Genomic DNA, 15,345 nt, shown 5'->3' on the forward strand with positions numbered 1-15,345 from the left:
GAAAAAAATATCACTCCCTCAGCCACTAAGCATATGTGAGGGACAGCAGGAGGGGTAAATTCAACCACTTCACAAGTGACAAACCAACAGCATGAAGAGTGTTGAGTCCACAGTGACATCAGAAACAGAGCCTGGATCTAGCTGTATGATTATGGCCCTGTCTGTCTATTTAACAGAGGCTATTTTAGTCTCTGCAAACAGGGTGAAACTGACCTTATTTACTGCTTACTATAATCTCTGGTTCAGGGTTTCCTTGTGGATTATGATTTCTTCATCTTTGAACCCAGATGAGGACCATGCATATCGAGATTAACGCTGATAGATAATCCGATCACAGATTTATGTGAATGCATGTGAGTTGCATTGGGTCTAGTCTTCTTTCATTTGCTCCAACCAGCGTATGTTGTTACAACAAGTGTGATTTCAACTGTAGGACTGGTTCCAGAATGATTTACTTCACCAAAGACTGGTTTTCCAACAGGGAGTTTAGCATGGAAATTTTTACAATCCACAGATATTTGATTTAGTAAAATAAGATGTTTTTTACTTGAATTATCAATCCATCTAATAATATCAGTGTTTATATTTGCAAAAATGGCAATGTTTCCTGTGAGCCTCTACCTTTAAAAAAACAACTTATTGGTCCATTTTTAACTTTTAAGATGTGAAGGTAATAGAGCTTTCTGGTGACCATGGTATTATTTAGATTTTTAATTCAATATTGGATTTTATTCATAAGATCACCCTTCAATTAAATGATTTTTATATCTAATATTCCATGTAACTCAACAATAAAGCATGACATAGCTTAATTGAGATGTTAGGCAGATCAAGCGGCTGATCAAGTCCATGTAATGTGGTCCCAATCGGATGAACAGCTGGAATTATAAGCTTGAGATTAGGTCAATAAAATCATGCTTAATCGTTTTTCTTAACTGGATAAAAATTATGAATTTTTTTTTTTTTTACTTTTGAGATTCACTACTGCGCTAATAATTAAACTTCCCAATAAAAAAAATGTTGAGTGGCTTAAAGCTAATTGGGAAAACCGGCAGCCATGAAGGGGTTATCTTTCTTAAATTTGTCTCTAGGTATGATTTTTTTTTTCTGACTGCTTTCAGACAAACAAAACAGAAAATATGATCAGTCTGTTCCACATTATGCAGCCACTGCCATCCAAACCAAGCCGCTGCCAAACCACGTGGGAACGTTTCATTACTAGAATGTCGTGCACAAAATTTTAAACTGGAAATCAATCAATACGAAATGCGTTTCTGTCATTAGACTATGTAAATCTTTTAATACATTTTAAAAAGTCTCCCTCTTGCCATTGGGGGGAGGGAGCTGCAGCACCCCCAGGACCATGTGTGGGGTTGTTTTTCTACAGCCAAGATTGCTGCTTTTTGTACGGTAAATGGATGGGATGGAGAGGATATATCTAGATTTGGGAGATATTAAGCAACATTTTAATATCAATTACAAAGCCTTTACTTTCTTTCCCTGCACTAAACCCAGTGGTACAGATTTGATTATCATACATCTCCATTTAAACATTGTATTGTTATCTGAAAATATATTATTTTAAAGGAAATTTTATATGACTAGGCTATTTGTTGAATAAACAAGGACTATTAAGGCTTGATTATTATGAAAAGTAGTTAAATTTTTATTATTTTAATTGTCTCTTATTTATGGTGTGACTTTATGAGTTAAGGTTTAGTTTTCATTTATATTGTTTTAACATGCCTTTCTGTCTGTTTTTACATTAGGTGACAACATAAATGACAGAGATGCATTTGTGGATCAATAAAAGCATACTTTTATTATTTTGGAAAATATATAAAAGCATTTTTACAGTTTATTCCAGCACATATTGGTCCATAAAATCCCTCTCAATAAATACAACCATAGTTACAGAAACTATTTACAGGCACAAAAAGGGATGTAAAAACAGAGATTTATTGGCAGAGGCAGCGATGGCTGCGATACATCAGTTCAGGACACACTTTTAAATCTAAACCCTGGATGAGAACCTGCAAGTTAGTGCTAATTTAATACCAGTGCAGATGTGTTTAGGTTTCAAAGTCAGTCAGAGTTAGAGGCAAACGTCCTTTGAACAGGATCAATCTCATAGCGTTTTTGTGTGTTTGGTGTGGAAAATGTCCACAGAAGTCTCATGGCAGCGTCGGAGGTCGTAGTCACAATATCCGATAGAGAATCGGCCCTGATGGGCAAAACAATCAGAGCTTAATATCCGAAGAATAACAAACAAAGATGTATTAATATTAATCGCATGGAGCAATAATCTCACCTTAGGCTTTTTGAAGTAATCCAACCCTCTTCCGATTTTTACAATCCAACCATTGTCAAACCTTTAAGTAATTTCCAAAATGTTAATTACATGTTTTGAACACAAAAAAAATTTTAAAAACATATTTGCAACCTACAAGTAAAGGACAGACCTGATCTCCCTGTCATGGATGGTGGAGGAGTACTGCACATCTAAAGTCACCCCCTCGGACCCCAGACTGTCCCTCAGCTCGGACAGAGCGCTGCTCTGCTGGGTGTTATCACCCTGCTGGACACAAAGACATCATCAGCAGCATAAGCATCTGAGGCTGCTAAATGTTGATTACAGAACGACTCCTCGTTACTAAGGTAACCTACCTCATCCTGGGATGTGAGGAGGTGGATCTTTTTCACCTTGCTGCAGGATTTTAGCAACATTTCACAGAACCGCAGGAAGTTGTACAACTGGTGTAGAGGAGAGAGTTAACATGAGCTAAACACTTCCATTATTTAGCTCTATCTTTAACTCAAATTGAAGTTGAAAATTTAAATAAAAAAGGTGTTTTTTTAACTTTAAAATCACAGGGTATCAACAGGGCAACATCATGTAAAGAATAACATTTGCATTTATCTCTAAAGCTGAATATGCAGGAACTCAGAGGATTAACCCGCATCTTGCTGGCTCTTGACTATATTTTTATTTTTATATTTTTTGTCTCTTCAGTATCTTGGCAGCTAACACACCAAATATAACACTGGCATGCACAATTAGCATGCATGACAGCACACCAGTCCTCGTTTCTTTAAACTATTTGTATCGAGGAGATCCCACCTGGTGGGTGTGACGTATGTACGGATCCTCCACCCAAACCTCGGAGAGAGCGCTGCTGATGTATGGTTTAAACAGAACTTCGTAGCTGTAGCCTGTGGCATCCTCTGAGATCTTTATCTGCTCGTGATATTTCCCATCTGTCAAGACAAGAGAAAAACGTGAAGCTGTTTCCACTTATTTTTACATTTATGGTCGTTATAACCACAAACTTCAAGGTATTCCAAAATCATTTAACTAATTTCACTGCATACACTTAACAGATTGTCCCCATGTAAACAGCTTTGTGCTTCCTTATGTGGGAATGCTTTTCTTAAACAGGTAATTTATCTATAGCTGATGGACCAATGAAGGGAGCTAAATATGGAGTACACATGAGGAAAAACTTGTCTTCCAGCATGGCAACAACTCTAAATACATTCAAAGCTACAATGTAATGGATTTTAAAATCTGTGTTTGCTGACTGACCTTGAACTATACTGCAAAGAAGAATGGTATAATGATCACTCTTTAGATTTCTAAAACTGGTACAAACATATTCCAGGAGCCTTGGAGCTCTAGGTTCAGAGGAAAGTCGTTCTGTAATGTTTTATTTAATGGGTTGAAAGCAATAAAGGTGGCGTTGGGTGCAGAAGTTTGCCCTGCAATCAGAGGTTTGATTCATTCAAGACCAGCTCTGGCTTTCAGTGTCGTCGTGTCCTCGGGCAAAACGCTGCACCTGTATTGCCTACTGATGGTGGTCAGAGGCCCGGTGGTGCCAGTGTACGGCAGCCTTGCTTTCAGTCAGTGAGCCCCAGAGCAGCTGTGGATATAATGTAGTTATAACTGAATGTAACATAAAGCACTTTAGTCAAGTCTCTATAGTTTCGCTATATAAGTACAGGCCATTTACCAATTAATGGAAGCAAATCTTTCAATAATCAAAATGGTGACTTTCATGGCAGATCACATGTTGGGTATCACAGGGTGATTGGTACTTAATTATGTATTCTTTATATAAATTATAACTGTAAAGTTTCTAAGTTATTGAAATGTATTATTTTTGCCTATGATACTTTTGCTAAAAGAACATGTAGATACAATCAAAAAGGAGTTGGAAGTGCTCAAAATCTGGTTTGATGTCAATAAATTATCCCTTAATGCAAATAAAACAAAATGCATGGTATTTGGAAAGAAAAAATAAAATAATAATGACATAAATGGAAAGATTTCTGATGCTGAAATTGAATGAGTTTGGGAGACAACATTTTGGGGTGTGGTAATCGATTATAAACTATGCCAGAAACAGCATGTTGATTATTTAAAAGGAGGAATGTCAAAGTCAATAGCAAGTTTACATAAGACAAAGAACATCCTAAATTTTAAAGGTTTGCATTAAATGAATTACTCTCTTATAAACCCTTATTTAACAAACCGTGTGGAAAACTGTGAGCTTGTCTGTTGCAGCAAACAAGAGCCATACTCATTATACATTAAGGTGGATGTTGTGACCAGACTAATCTAGTATTTATAATTTCACATAAAATCAAATTTAAAGATCTTGAATATTATTGAATAATGCAATTAATGTAAAAAGCACAAAAAGAAATCTCTACCGAAATATGTCCAGAGGTTCTGCTCTATTCCAGAAACCAAACAAAAAGCAAAATGTAAAAAAGAAAATCAAAATGAGATTTATTGATGCTGGGTTTAAATACCTTTCTTAGTTTCAAAAATTGTTCACAACATTCCATTTGAAAACTGTCATTGTAAGTTAAGTATATTTTCTTGTATTATAACTAAATTATTGTTATTGTTGTTAAGTGAGGTGTAGCTTAATTTTGTTGTAAGAAGGCAGGCATTCATAAGCTTTTGCTTCATTCATCTATGTAAACACAAAGTGATTGAATAAACTCAAACGTAACTAAGCTAAACTCTCTGTGAATGTTTTCTTTCACTTTACACAAAGTACCTAACATGTGTTGCTGCAATACATAATAGAATAAAATAGAAAATCCCTTTATTGTCCCATAATGGGGAAATTGTTAGTGTTACAGCAGCAAAAAGTTTATAGAAAAAAATGGTCACACAAATGTGGACCATAGAAGAGTGTATATCCATCCATTCATCCATTTTCTAACACGCTTAATCCCAAGTGGGGTCGTGAGGGGTGCTGGTGCCTATCTCCAGCTGTCTAAGGGCGAGAGGCGGGGTACACACTGGACAGGTCCAGTCCATCGCAGGGCAACACAGAGACAAAAAAACCACTCAATCACACACTCACACCTAAGGAGATTTAGAGAATCCAATTAACCTAACAATCATGTTTTTGGACTGTGGGAGGAAGCCGGAGTACCAGGAGATAACCCACGCATGCTCAGGGAGAACATGCAAACTCCATACAGAAAGAACCCGGGCCGGGAGTCGAACACATAACCTTTTTGCTGCAAGTGCTACCCATTGCGTCACTGATCAGCCCAGAAGAGTATAAAAATAACATAATAGTGACGAGTAAAAAAAATAAATAAACAAATAAAATACTGAACTGTAAAGTGTTTTAACAATATAAATACTGTGCACCCCGAGAATAAATAACCAATATACAGCTATGGACATTTTTACAGTGATGGATATTTGAAAATGGCAGGAACGTCAGAGCTGTGCAAAATTACAGTAGCATGTTAATTACTGACTAAGGTAGAAACTGTGCAAAAAATCAGCATCAATGTAACATATTATTGATGTTGTTTGGGAACAGTGATGGTTATAAAGTCTTAGAGCTTCTGGGAGGAAGGATCTGTGATAATGCTCCCTAATGCATTTAGGGCATTTAGGAATGTAGGTCCAAACAATGTAATGAGGTGAAATGCAAGAATGTAAACTAGAGTGTAGATACTCCTGGAAGGCATTTTACAGTGTTTAATTGAAGTACCTTCTTTCATCTGGTTAACATGAGCTTTGATTTGCTCTGCTCTGTCCATGTAGCCCTTGATCTTATCCCTGTAGTGTCCTCTCTTCGATTCGTCTTTTAAAGCTGTTAAAGCCACATTAAAGAAAGTGTGATGAGGGGGATGCGATATTTAGAGTGGTAATGTTTACACCAAGAACAATCGGATACCTTTCAGCATGTCTATGAGCAGCTGGATCCCCTCCTGGTAGCAGACCAGGGACTCCTGGAAGCGGCCGCTCTGGTCCAGCTCCACTGCCCGTTTCAGGACGGACACGGCAGAAGCCTCCATCCCGGACACATGGTTATCTGTCATTTTTTCTTTTTCACTATTTATACTATTTTTTATCGCTGGTTCATATTTAGTTATTGCGGAAAATGTAGAACCTCCCTACAAGTTGGCAACTACCTAGGTGTAACCGAAAAATAATTCCCCAGAAAAACGTCACTATTAATTTGATAGTTGAAATAAGCAGAAAAGGCCGGGTTCAAAAATACTTAAAAAAACATTGCTTTACATAAATATGTATATATACTTTATTTTGCCTATATTACTATTATTATTTCCTTCCTTTTTAAAGGAAGCAGTATTTTCCCCGCCGGAGAAATTTAGATGTAACACAACGTTCTTCCGGTTAGCTTCTTAAAAGTAAACTGTAGAAACGTGATTGGCTTTTCTTTTCTTATTAACTTATTTTAACCAATTAATGTTTCGGGGATATTTTTAGTTTTAAGTTAGATATAAGTCTCTCTGATGTTAACATTAATTTGCGCCAAAATATTCACTATTTTGTAATATAGCCATTAGCGACCCCGTAACCTTGGCGTCTTTTGCATGAGGAGCAGATTTTGCTTCACATTTTAATCATGTCGGCTGTTTGTCGCACTTTAAACTTCCTGACAATTAAGGTAAGGGAATAAATATAAATAAATATATATTTTTTTATTATTATTTTTTTTTCAGTAAGATGCTGTGTGTTTGATAGTAGGTTGCTTTTAGTTCTCTTTAAACTAAGCTTAGGTAAGAGTAGAATTTTTAAGAATGTTGGCAATATGACATGTAGACATTGTGTATTTTAATGTTTTCTTGTTATTTTATAGTTTTTTTGTTTGTTTTTTTAACATTTTATTTTCCAAAATTTTGATGGTTTGATAAAATTTTCTTGTCAGTTTGTGTTATAGACTAATTAGCTGCTTAGCTGGTCAATAAATGAATAATCTAATCATTTAATCAGCATTTATGCCAGACAGTGGGCTACATAGGACAGATCATGAGTGCTGATTAAACCAAAGGACTTCTATTGGGACATGGTTTCTATTAGTGTTATTAAAAACATTTTCTATATGGAAAAATATGAAGGTAATGTGTGTAAAAAAAAATGGTAAAATTGGTTCTTGGAACAATTTTTAATAATGATAATAACTGAACTTTATTGATCTCACATTGCAGAAATGTATCTTTGCATCGAACCCATCCCCTTGGGGAGCAGTGGGCTGCCATTGTGTCGCACCCGGGGAGCAGTGTGGGGTTAAGGGTCTTTGCAACCTTCTCAGAGCACAGGTGCACAGCTCTAACCCACTGGGCCAACCCTCCCCTAATTTACAATCCCAGTTTAATCCAAAATCTCCTCTTTCCATTCTGACGACTTTTAAGCAGCTGGAATTGATGTTTACACACATTAACCAGATATTTACATAGCTTTAACAGAAATAAGTTTTTGTGTAGTGCTCAGAGTTGGGGTGCTTCATTAGCCCCTTTCTTTGGAGGTATGCCTCTCAAATCCCACTGGTAGTGGACCCCCGGGAACAGCTGGATAATTCAGGAGAGACTCGGTATATTCTGTTTTGGCCTTTAAAGGCTTCTTGGGGAGAGAAGGATTTTGTTCAATACGTTCAGCTGCTTTTGATTTGATGAAAAAAAAAGCATATAGAAATGTTTGTTGGTGACATTATCCTTTGCATGTCCTGTTGGTCTGTAATGAGTGGCATAAAAGGGGGAATTTAAATAATGGAAACCAATTTACTGTATATGGATTATATCAACTAGCTGTTTCTTTTTTTACTAAATCATCATCTAAAAAGAGATTTCCCTCCTGGTTCACAGTGCTATAATACAGTTTATATTTCTTTTTTTTTTTTTTTGTTACAGACCCTGAAAGAAGGAGCAGTTTTGTCGCCTTGCGGGTGGTTTGTGTCTGCACGCAGCAAATTTTCCAAAACACGAATTCCTAATGAAGTAAGGAAAAAAAAAAACTGAAATACTCCCATCCCAGTTGGTTTATAGTTTTAAAGAATTAAGTTTTTTTCCCCCTCTTAAAATGTAATTATCTTTAGACTAAAATAAGATATAATGCATTTAAAATTTAGATGTTAACTTTTTGTGTGATTTTTCTTACCTGTGTTTAAACATGTATTCATTATCAGTCCTTGTTTTATTGCCCCAGAAACATCAGTGTTTGGTGATAAGAGTCATCTGCTGCTTGTTTGTTTTGTCGGATGATAAGAACTTAAATATTTGTCCCAATTTGACAGCATTTCGCTGAGAGATCCAAAGAGCATGCAAAGTACGGGGGCAATCCAGAGCAACCTCACAAACTGCATATAGTGACCCGGGTCAGAAGCGTGATGCGAAGGCCCTACTGGGAGAAGGATATTGTGAAGTATTTTGGACTTGAAAAGGTACTGTTATTGTCGTATCTAAGACATCAAGTCTGCGTTTGTATGGATGAATCAGAAAGTCTGCTTTGGAGATGTTGAATCAGAGCTTGGTCCATGTGTGCAATATAGCATTTATTGTCAATAGAAGCTCATAAACAGCAATGATTTATCAGTAGCAGCTGGTAAATTGACAATTAAGGAACGTGATAAGGGCGCAGTGTATGACAACATATCCCTGAATCCTTTATAAATATAATAGCCGTGTAGTACAATGCTTACACAATGTTTGACTTTGCTCTGTTTGTCTTCCCCTCAGGCTCACAAGCCTGTAATCCATAAAAACACACCTTCAGTTAATAACCAGCTGAAAATTATCAAGCACCTTGTAAGGTAATATCACTGGAATACAAAGCATCATGTTTTATATATAAAAAAGTATAGCCTGATTTTCCATGCATTTAGAGATACAATGAAGATAAAAAAAAAAAATAAAAAATACCAAGTTAAGGATTTGTAGTGCTGGATCATTTTTTATGTCCAGAACAGAAAGTTCAATTTCAAGCCTTCTGTCATTTAAATGATTATGACTTCCTTTTTTTTTTTTTTTTTTCTATTTCCCTGCATCCATAAAGGATACAGCCATTGAAAACTCCACATGGGCTCCCCGCTGAGGAGGACATGGCCGACACGTACATCAACAGCAAAGGAGAGCTGATTGTGCGTCGCCTCCTCCAACCTGTCGACCAGAAGCCTATTGAGTCGTAGTTCTGCTCTGCAATATTTGTTTCAATTTCTAACTGTTAATAAACATAAAATAACTGTTTGTTTTTTTCAAGTGTTCTTTGATCTTGCATGGAATAGTATGCTGTGCAGGGATAACATTATTTAGAAATCCTTTGGCACATTTTGACCAGAGCAGGAATACAAAGCACCCAGTTTATCTGAATAAACCATAAATCGATTGGAAATGTAAAAATGGTGTAGCAAAGCTTATCTATACTTAATGCAAATGGTTTTATATATCATCTTTAGACACTTCATACTTCCCTGTTAACTTTTTAGAACATACTGATTTCCAGCAACTTTGCACTACGAAAAGGTAAAATACCTCTTAAAGACAGTATAAATGAGCCCTTATGTATTCCTTTCATGGCAATATGGCCTTTAGGGATGTGTGGAATATAATTTTGAGTAAAACCATTGGCAAATCCACTTTTTCACTCTCCCACATGCTATAAAGGGGACATACAGAGCAAGGTGCTCTGGTCAAAGAATTTATTTGTTCTAAATGCACCCTGCAACAGTACATGTCAGTGGCATCAGATGGCGATGCTTTAGTTCAGCAATTACAATGAAGCTTGTTGAAGTTGTGGAGATGGATGCAGCTAATTAAGCAGGAAGGATAGAAACCCTAGCTATTTTAGTACTATACTGTAGGAGATTTAGGTCCAGGAGAAAGATTTGAGCTTTATGCAGAGGTCCCCCTTATAGCTGGACAGATAAAGATACAACCAAAACAACAATGCAATGATCTGGTCTAAAGGCAACTGAGGTTTACCTTTGGGGTTTTTCCACAAATGGTGAGATTTCATTATGGTCTTATTCATCTTAAAATACTTCATACTTAACTAAAGATATGTTTGTATCAACTTCTAATTCTTACATAAAAATGAAAAAATATGCCAGTCACACTTTTCTATATTTTATTCCTATGAAGTCTTAAATTAGATATAAATATAATTTTTCTTCTTGACAGCTATAAACTAGCAAAAGATTCTAATATACAATCCCATTAGCTGCGCTGGAGCTTGTGGTTATTTTTTGACGCAAACTATTGGAAGGAAACTAATAAAAAACACACAAGCAAAGTGAAAATCTTTCATGTTTTTATTTTAATATGGAATTAAGTTAAACTTTTTGCTAATAGGTTTTGTCATGTAAAAAGTTGTTGTGATGCTAATAGTGTAATAGACTTTCTCATGGCACTAATGTGCATCACAGGCTTGGTTCTAACAGAACACACAAGAAAAATTAAATGAACCAAACAAGCCTGTGATTTAAAAAGAAGGCTTGAAATTTCTAGGCCACAAGAAGAAGAAAGGAAAACCTCTGAATTTCACAGCATGTCTTACTTCTGGCTCATTAGGGACAATATAGAGATCTAAATGTTACGGCTTTCTTTAAATAAAATGTTAAATTGGCCCAATAAAGAGAAGATGACTGATACCGAAAGCGATGGAAATCAATGAATGAATAAATGATGAGACTAAAATATTCAAGAGCACTGATGCTGAGTATTTTAGGGAGGTGGCCCCGAGAACGAAAAGCATTTTAATCATCATCTGAGTCAGAGTCATAATCTCGCCCTCTGATGGTTTTCTTCTCCACTTTAGTGATCTTTGATCCAGACTTTTGTGTTCCGGTAGGAGGCTCCATCAGGTTCCCACTAAAAAAACACAAGAAGGTTGGCATTAAATGGAATGTGCACTGCTACGTTTCTTTATCTGTAAAATCTTAGATCGCTTCTCTATCTCTCAGTTCACCTGTAATTAATGACACCTGCGCATCCAAGTCGCCATTCAAGTATTTCAGTGGAGAACTCATCTGTGTTGCCCAGATCTGTGAATCCAACCACATAATCCTTTGTTTTTCCATCTAAAACCAAAGCCAGGGTAGGAATAACTTTAATCCGCAGCCTCTCTGTCAGAAACGGAGCCTTTTCTGCGTTCAGTTTGATGAACTTGGTTTCCACATGCTTCTTTGCCAGGATACCCAAGTGTTTGTCCATGATCTTACATCTGCAATGAGAAAAAATTTAATGATTATAGCGTTAATTACCACAAATGCAGAAAGAAAACAACCTTCTCCAAAGTTGTTTTAATTAAAGCTGAGAAGTAAAACTACAGAACTTCTAAATATCGTAGTTCAATGTTTTATTGATTAGGTTCATAAGTACTCAGTACAAATATAACTTGATAAATCCTTTACCAACATTAATTAGATTTTCTATTTTGATGCTTGCAATAAATACAAATATGAGAAATCTCCCATTTCTTAGTGCAGCTATTAGCTCCCTAAAATGTGGAATTGATGATTGTGAGACAGATGTGATATTGGAAAACTTTAAGAGCAGCTACAATTGGCAACAACAGCTAATAGCAGCTCTGTAGTAAAACAATATGCTTCAATAAATCAAACGTTTGTAATGGTCTGTGAGGATTTCTGAGAAATGCATGGATTTACCTGAAGGTTGAATTTCTGTAAAAGTGGCAGACAACATTCTTGCTCTCCTTCACTTCACCAAAAAAGTCCTTCTCACTGGAGATTTCTCTGTACTCTCCATGGCCTTTGGACAGCCACTCCTTCAAAGCAGGAAATTCATGAAAATAAGAAACTAAAGTCATTTATAACACCCCAATACCACTTCCCCCTAGGCTAGTTAGGAAAGCTAACAAAACAGAAAGATCACGACTGGTCCAATTTTCAATGTAGTAAACCATACTTTTTATTTTAAGAGTACTCTGGGGTTTTTCCTTCATGAAATTGATTCTCCAACTTCTCTCAGACTCTGCAAACATATTATTCCTTCAAACAATCCAATATCTGCCTGGCATGTAGTCATCAATATTATGAGATGATAAAATCCACCCTTAAAGAAGTGAGAGATAGTCAGCTGGGCATAATCGCGTACTCACCTGCTTTTGCTTCTGTGCTTTTTTAAGTGCCTCCAATCGCCTCTCCTTCAGCCTCTCCAGTTCGTCATCATCCATTTCATTCAGTTTGCTTAACTTGGCATCCACTTCCTCCTCAATCACCTTGGCTGTTTGCTCTATCACCTTGCTGAGGATATCTACGGGATTGGCCATGGCTGCCAGTGTTGTAAAAGGAATATCAAGAGGATGAAAACAAGTTCTGTAAAGCAAGAAATGAAAACAATGCTAGGTTAAATAAAATAGTATATGATCAAGTGTAAGAAACCATATGTGTGGATAACTTCTCATTTACGCACTTATAAGACAAATTTCAAAGTTTTTCCATCCTCACTGGATGGATAACTATTATCAGGGATTGCTGCAAAGTCAGCAATCCAATGAAAGCAACTGTCCACTATAGTTATATTCAGTGATGGGAGTAATGGCGTTTAAAGTTTTTTAGTAACAAGTAATCTAACTAATTACTTTGACTGTAACTATAATGCAGTTACCATTGCCGACACCCCGTTACTGCACGTTACTCAGGTCGCACAATTAACCTTTTTTTCATGATAGGACTCGTGCGCGCCTTGTCATAAGAGAGGGGAGGATGAGATTGGCTGATGTATAGTGAGATTCCATCTGTCAGTTGGGTAGATGGGTGTTTCCGCTGGCGGGTGTTAACATACATCACACACACAGAGATGGAGAGTGAGGATGACTCCAGCAGCAAAACAGCATTTTCCACATGGAAATACTGGTGTTACGTCGAGCTGCGTTTCCCCATCAGATATAGTTTCCCCTGCATCGCCGCACAGCGCAGGCGGCACAATTCACCGCGGACGGAACAGGAAACGCGCATGCTCGCTAAAGGCTCGTAACAGCCGCCCTGTGCTCGCGCCACAGGGGAACTATGGAGAGCGTGAACGATCAAATGTTAGCCTAAATGGAGAAAGGGAGAAAGATGGATGGATGGATAGACAGATGGATGTTGCAGTATCTATAGCAACCCAAACACACAGGATTTCAGAATAAGACATCCCCAGTTATTAATTTCATACACTCACCAGATCTGAACGCCCTGTTAAAAAACTTCACACCCATGAGTAGAGGTAATGCAGCCTGATGATATTTACACTGCATCAGATACCGTTCTCCCCATGTTAAGCAGGGGAAATGCTATCTGACGGGGTTTATAGGCCCGTCAGATAGCGTTCCCCCCAATGTCATTTACGTTGAGTTGCAATAAATGCAAAACTGCAGGTACTTGTCTTTGTCATCTACTCTATTCAGCATGGCCTTTGAAGCACACGGCGAGAAGGCGAGGATTACGGGGCGAGAAACACAAAAGTAACGCAATAGTTAATTTTACTAGTAACTAGTTACTTTTATTGTGGAGTAACTCAGTTACTTTTTGGGAGATGTAACTAGTAACTATAACTAATTACTTTTCCAAAGTAACGTGCCCAATCCTGGTTATATTCTCGTCCATGAGGGGTGGATTGTTCAAGCCAAAGGTACAATGTGACCCCCCTGATTTCCTTAGATAAAACCCCGTTTAACTCATCTGTGTGAAAGGTTAGATCAAACCAGCTCAGTAAAGTGCCTTGAGATACGTGTTGTTACGGGAGCTGAATAAATTAACTGGGTTTAATTGCTGTTCAGTGCAGATCAGGAGAGAAAAAAAGCAAGTTATTCTGAAAACCAGTTAATCTCACAAACCTGCAGCTAACAAAGCCACTGAAACCGCAGGGCACGCCTTGTTTTGGTTAATGTAGTCTGTAGACAGACAATAGTCCATTATATAACGTTTCTGTGCTCGGTTAACCGTCAAAACCAGCTCCGTACATCGTTATGTTCAGAAAAACACATAAAAGCCCAACTAATTTAATTTAACTGCTAAATATGTAGAGATAAAAGCATTTGTGTTACAACGGCTTGCTATGTTAGCTAGCTGGCTAGCTAACGTAAGCTCTACATCTGCATATACATCTATTATTACACCTTTAAACAAGGGGCGGCGTGTATGAAAATAACAATCTCAGTAACGTCAATGTAGACATTTACAAGATGGTAACTAAAAAATAATACCAGAAGAAACGGCGGAGAATCAACTTCAGTTCGTGCGCGAAAAGCACTGCAAAGGATATAACGTCACGAGTTATTAACCACTTCCGGGTAAAAAATAAAGAAAACAAATTCTGCGTATTTTTCAAAGTAAAATACAATTTTACTACTAATTGTACAACTCTACAGACAAAAACGGGCCTTACGTTCATCAATATTGAACCGTCGCCTTTTATTTAAAAAATAACAGATTTAGCTCTGAGTCGAAGTTTATCTAAACTTGTTAGAACCAAAATCTATTTATACAAGCTCTTCAATCCGTGCCCTTTGCCTGTAAAGTCACAGAAATAGCTCACCAAGTCAAATAATGTTAATTCCATCTATTATCTTCATAAGATGTACAATATTAATCAAAAGTTCCCTTTTCCAAGTACCACTGGTTGCATCGCAAGGATATTAATACAAAATTTTTTATATATATATATATATATATATATATATATATATATATTATCACCATAAGATTATGTATGTTATTGTATTTTTCATGATAAATCATAGTAAGAGTAGTAAAAGATCATATTTTTTTAATTGGATCTGGGTCACTCTAACGCATGAATAATTAATTGAAATCATTCTGTCATAGAAGGCTGTATGTTTAGGGTTATTTTCCATTATAAGGGGACCTCTGTTAATGTGAAATATTAAACTACCTGCAGTGACGTTGGTATTTCCTAAAGCCAAAAACTACAGTTTGCTAAGGTTAGTGTGCTAGAGTGGTAACAAAAATAGATGAGAAAGAGTCAGCTGTTCTGTGTACGTTTGACATACACCTTGTCTGATGCAAGCACCAAGCCCTCCAACACAAAAAATTATCTGGTAAT

General features: G+C 36.8%; 3 protein-coding genes across 5 annotated transcripts; 1 reads left to right on the top strand and 2 right to left on the bottom strand.

The window, feature by feature from the left end:
- Nucleotides 1–1,799: 1,799 nt before the first annotated feature.
- On the bottom strand, nucleotides 1,800–6,477 carry mitd1 (MIT, microtubule interacting and transport, domain containing 1). 2 transcript variants are annotated; one of them, XM_038289669.1, is made up of 7 exons: nucleotides 6,216–6,477; nucleotides 6,030–6,131; nucleotides 3,122–3,258; nucleotides 2,668–2,754; nucleotides 2,463–2,575; nucleotides 2,312–2,372; nucleotides 1,800–2,224 (listed from the first exon to the last, which is right to left on the bottom strand). In XM_038289669.1, the coding sequence occupies exons 1-7, from the start codon at nucleotides 6,358–6,360 to the stop codon at nucleotides 2,129–2,131; spliced, it is 741 nt and encodes a 246-aa protein (XP_038145597.1). In that variant the 5' UTR covers nucleotides 6,361–6,477; the 3' UTR covers nucleotides 1,800–2,128. The 2 variants fall into 2 exon arrangements, with proteins under 2 accessions (XP_038145597.1, XP_038145596.1); XM_038289668.1 differs by having other exon boundaries at nucleotides 2,463–2,578; nucleotides 6,216–6,476.
- A 177-nt stretch (nucleotides 6,478–6,654) lies between these two features.
- Nucleotides 6,655–9,526, top strand: mrpl30 (mitochondrial ribosomal protein L30). Its single transcript, XM_038289672.1, has 5 exons — nucleotides 6,655–6,953; nucleotides 8,194–8,280; nucleotides 8,577–8,723; nucleotides 9,019–9,092; nucleotides 9,335–9,526. Exons 1-5 carry the CDS (start codon nucleotides 6,912–6,914, stop codon nucleotides 9,465–9,467), a joined length of 483 nt encoding a protein of 160 aa, XP_038145600.1. The 5' UTR covers nucleotides 6,655–6,911; the 3' UTR covers nucleotides 9,468–9,526.
- Nucleotides 9,527–10,568: 1,042 nt separating this feature from the next.
- On the bottom strand, nucleotides 10,569–14,572 carry txndc9 (thioredoxin domain containing 9). 2 transcript variants are annotated; one of them, XM_038289671.1, is made up of 6 exons: nucleotides 14,486–14,538; nucleotides 14,117–14,173; nucleotides 12,398–12,614; nucleotides 11,946–12,064; nucleotides 11,246–11,500; nucleotides 10,569–11,148 (listed from the first exon to the last, which is right to left on the bottom strand). In XM_038289671.1, exons 3-6 carry the CDS (start codon nucleotides 12,566–12,568, stop codon nucleotides 11,034–11,036), a joined length of 660 nt encoding a protein of 219 aa, XP_038145599.1. In that variant the 5' UTR covers nucleotides 12,569–12,614; nucleotides 14,117–14,173; nucleotides 14,486–14,538; the 3' UTR covers nucleotides 10,569–11,033. The 2 variants fall into 2 exon arrangements, with proteins under 2 accessions (XP_038145599.1, XP_038145598.1); XM_038289670.1 differs by lacking the exon at nucleotides 14,117–14,173 and having other exon boundaries at nucleotides 14,486–14,572.
- Nucleotides 14,573–15,345: the final 773 nt, after the last annotated feature.

Source organism: Cyprinodon tularosa, unplaced genomic scaffold (assembly GCF_016077235.1).
Source record: "Cyprinodon tularosa strain WSP-4 unplaced genomic scaffold, ASM1607723v1 ctg270, whole genome shotgun sequence".
In the NCBI taxonomy this organism is placed as follows: Eukaryota; Metazoa; Chordata; class Actinopteri; order Cyprinodontiformes; family Cyprinodontidae; genus Cyprinodon; species Cyprinodon tularosa.

What these genes read in the sequence shown, in the direction of transcription:
- mitd1 (XM_038289668.1), bottom strand. Translation starts at nt 6,360, where the DNA reads ATGACAGATAACCATGTGTCCGGGATGGAGGCTTCTGCCGTGTCCGTC. An exon ending in TGTTAACCAGATGAAAGAAG is followed by an intron (nt 3,259 to 6,029) that starts GTACTTCAATTA and finishes TTGTCTTGACAG; the next exon opens with ATGGGAAATATCACGAGCAG. An exon ending in ACATACGTCACACCCACCAG is followed by an intron (nt 2,755 to 3,121) that starts GTGGGATCTCCT and finishes CCTCTACACCAG; the next exon opens with TTGTACAACTTCCTGCGGTT.
- mrpl30 (XM_038289672.1), top strand. Translation starts at nt 6,912, where the DNA reads ATGTCGGCTGTTTGTCGCACTTTAAACTTCCTGACAATTAAG. An exon ending in AAACACGAATTCCTAATGAA is followed by an intron (nt 8,281 to 8,576) that starts GTAAGGAAAAAA and finishes CCAATTTGACAG; the next exon opens with CATTTCGCTGAGAGATCCAA. An exon ending in ATTATCAAGCACCTTGTAAG is followed by an intron (nt 9,093 to 9,334) that starts GTAATATCACTG and finishes GCATCCATAAAG; the next exon opens with GATACAGCCATTGAAAACTC.
- txndc9 (XM_038289670.1), bottom strand. Translation starts at nt 12,568, where the DNA reads ATGGCCAATCCCGTAGATATCCTCAGCAAGGTGATAGAGCAAACAGCC. An exon ending in AAGCACAGAAGCAAAAGCAG is followed by an intron (nt 12,065 to 12,397) that starts GTGAGTACGCGA and finishes CCTGCTTTGAAG; the next exon opens with GAGTGGCTGTCCAAAGGCCA. An exon ending in GCAGGTGTCATTAATTACAG is followed by an intron (nt 11,149 to 11,245) that starts GTGAACTGAGAG and finishes GTGTTTTTTTAG; the next exon opens with TGGGAACCTGATGGAGCCTC.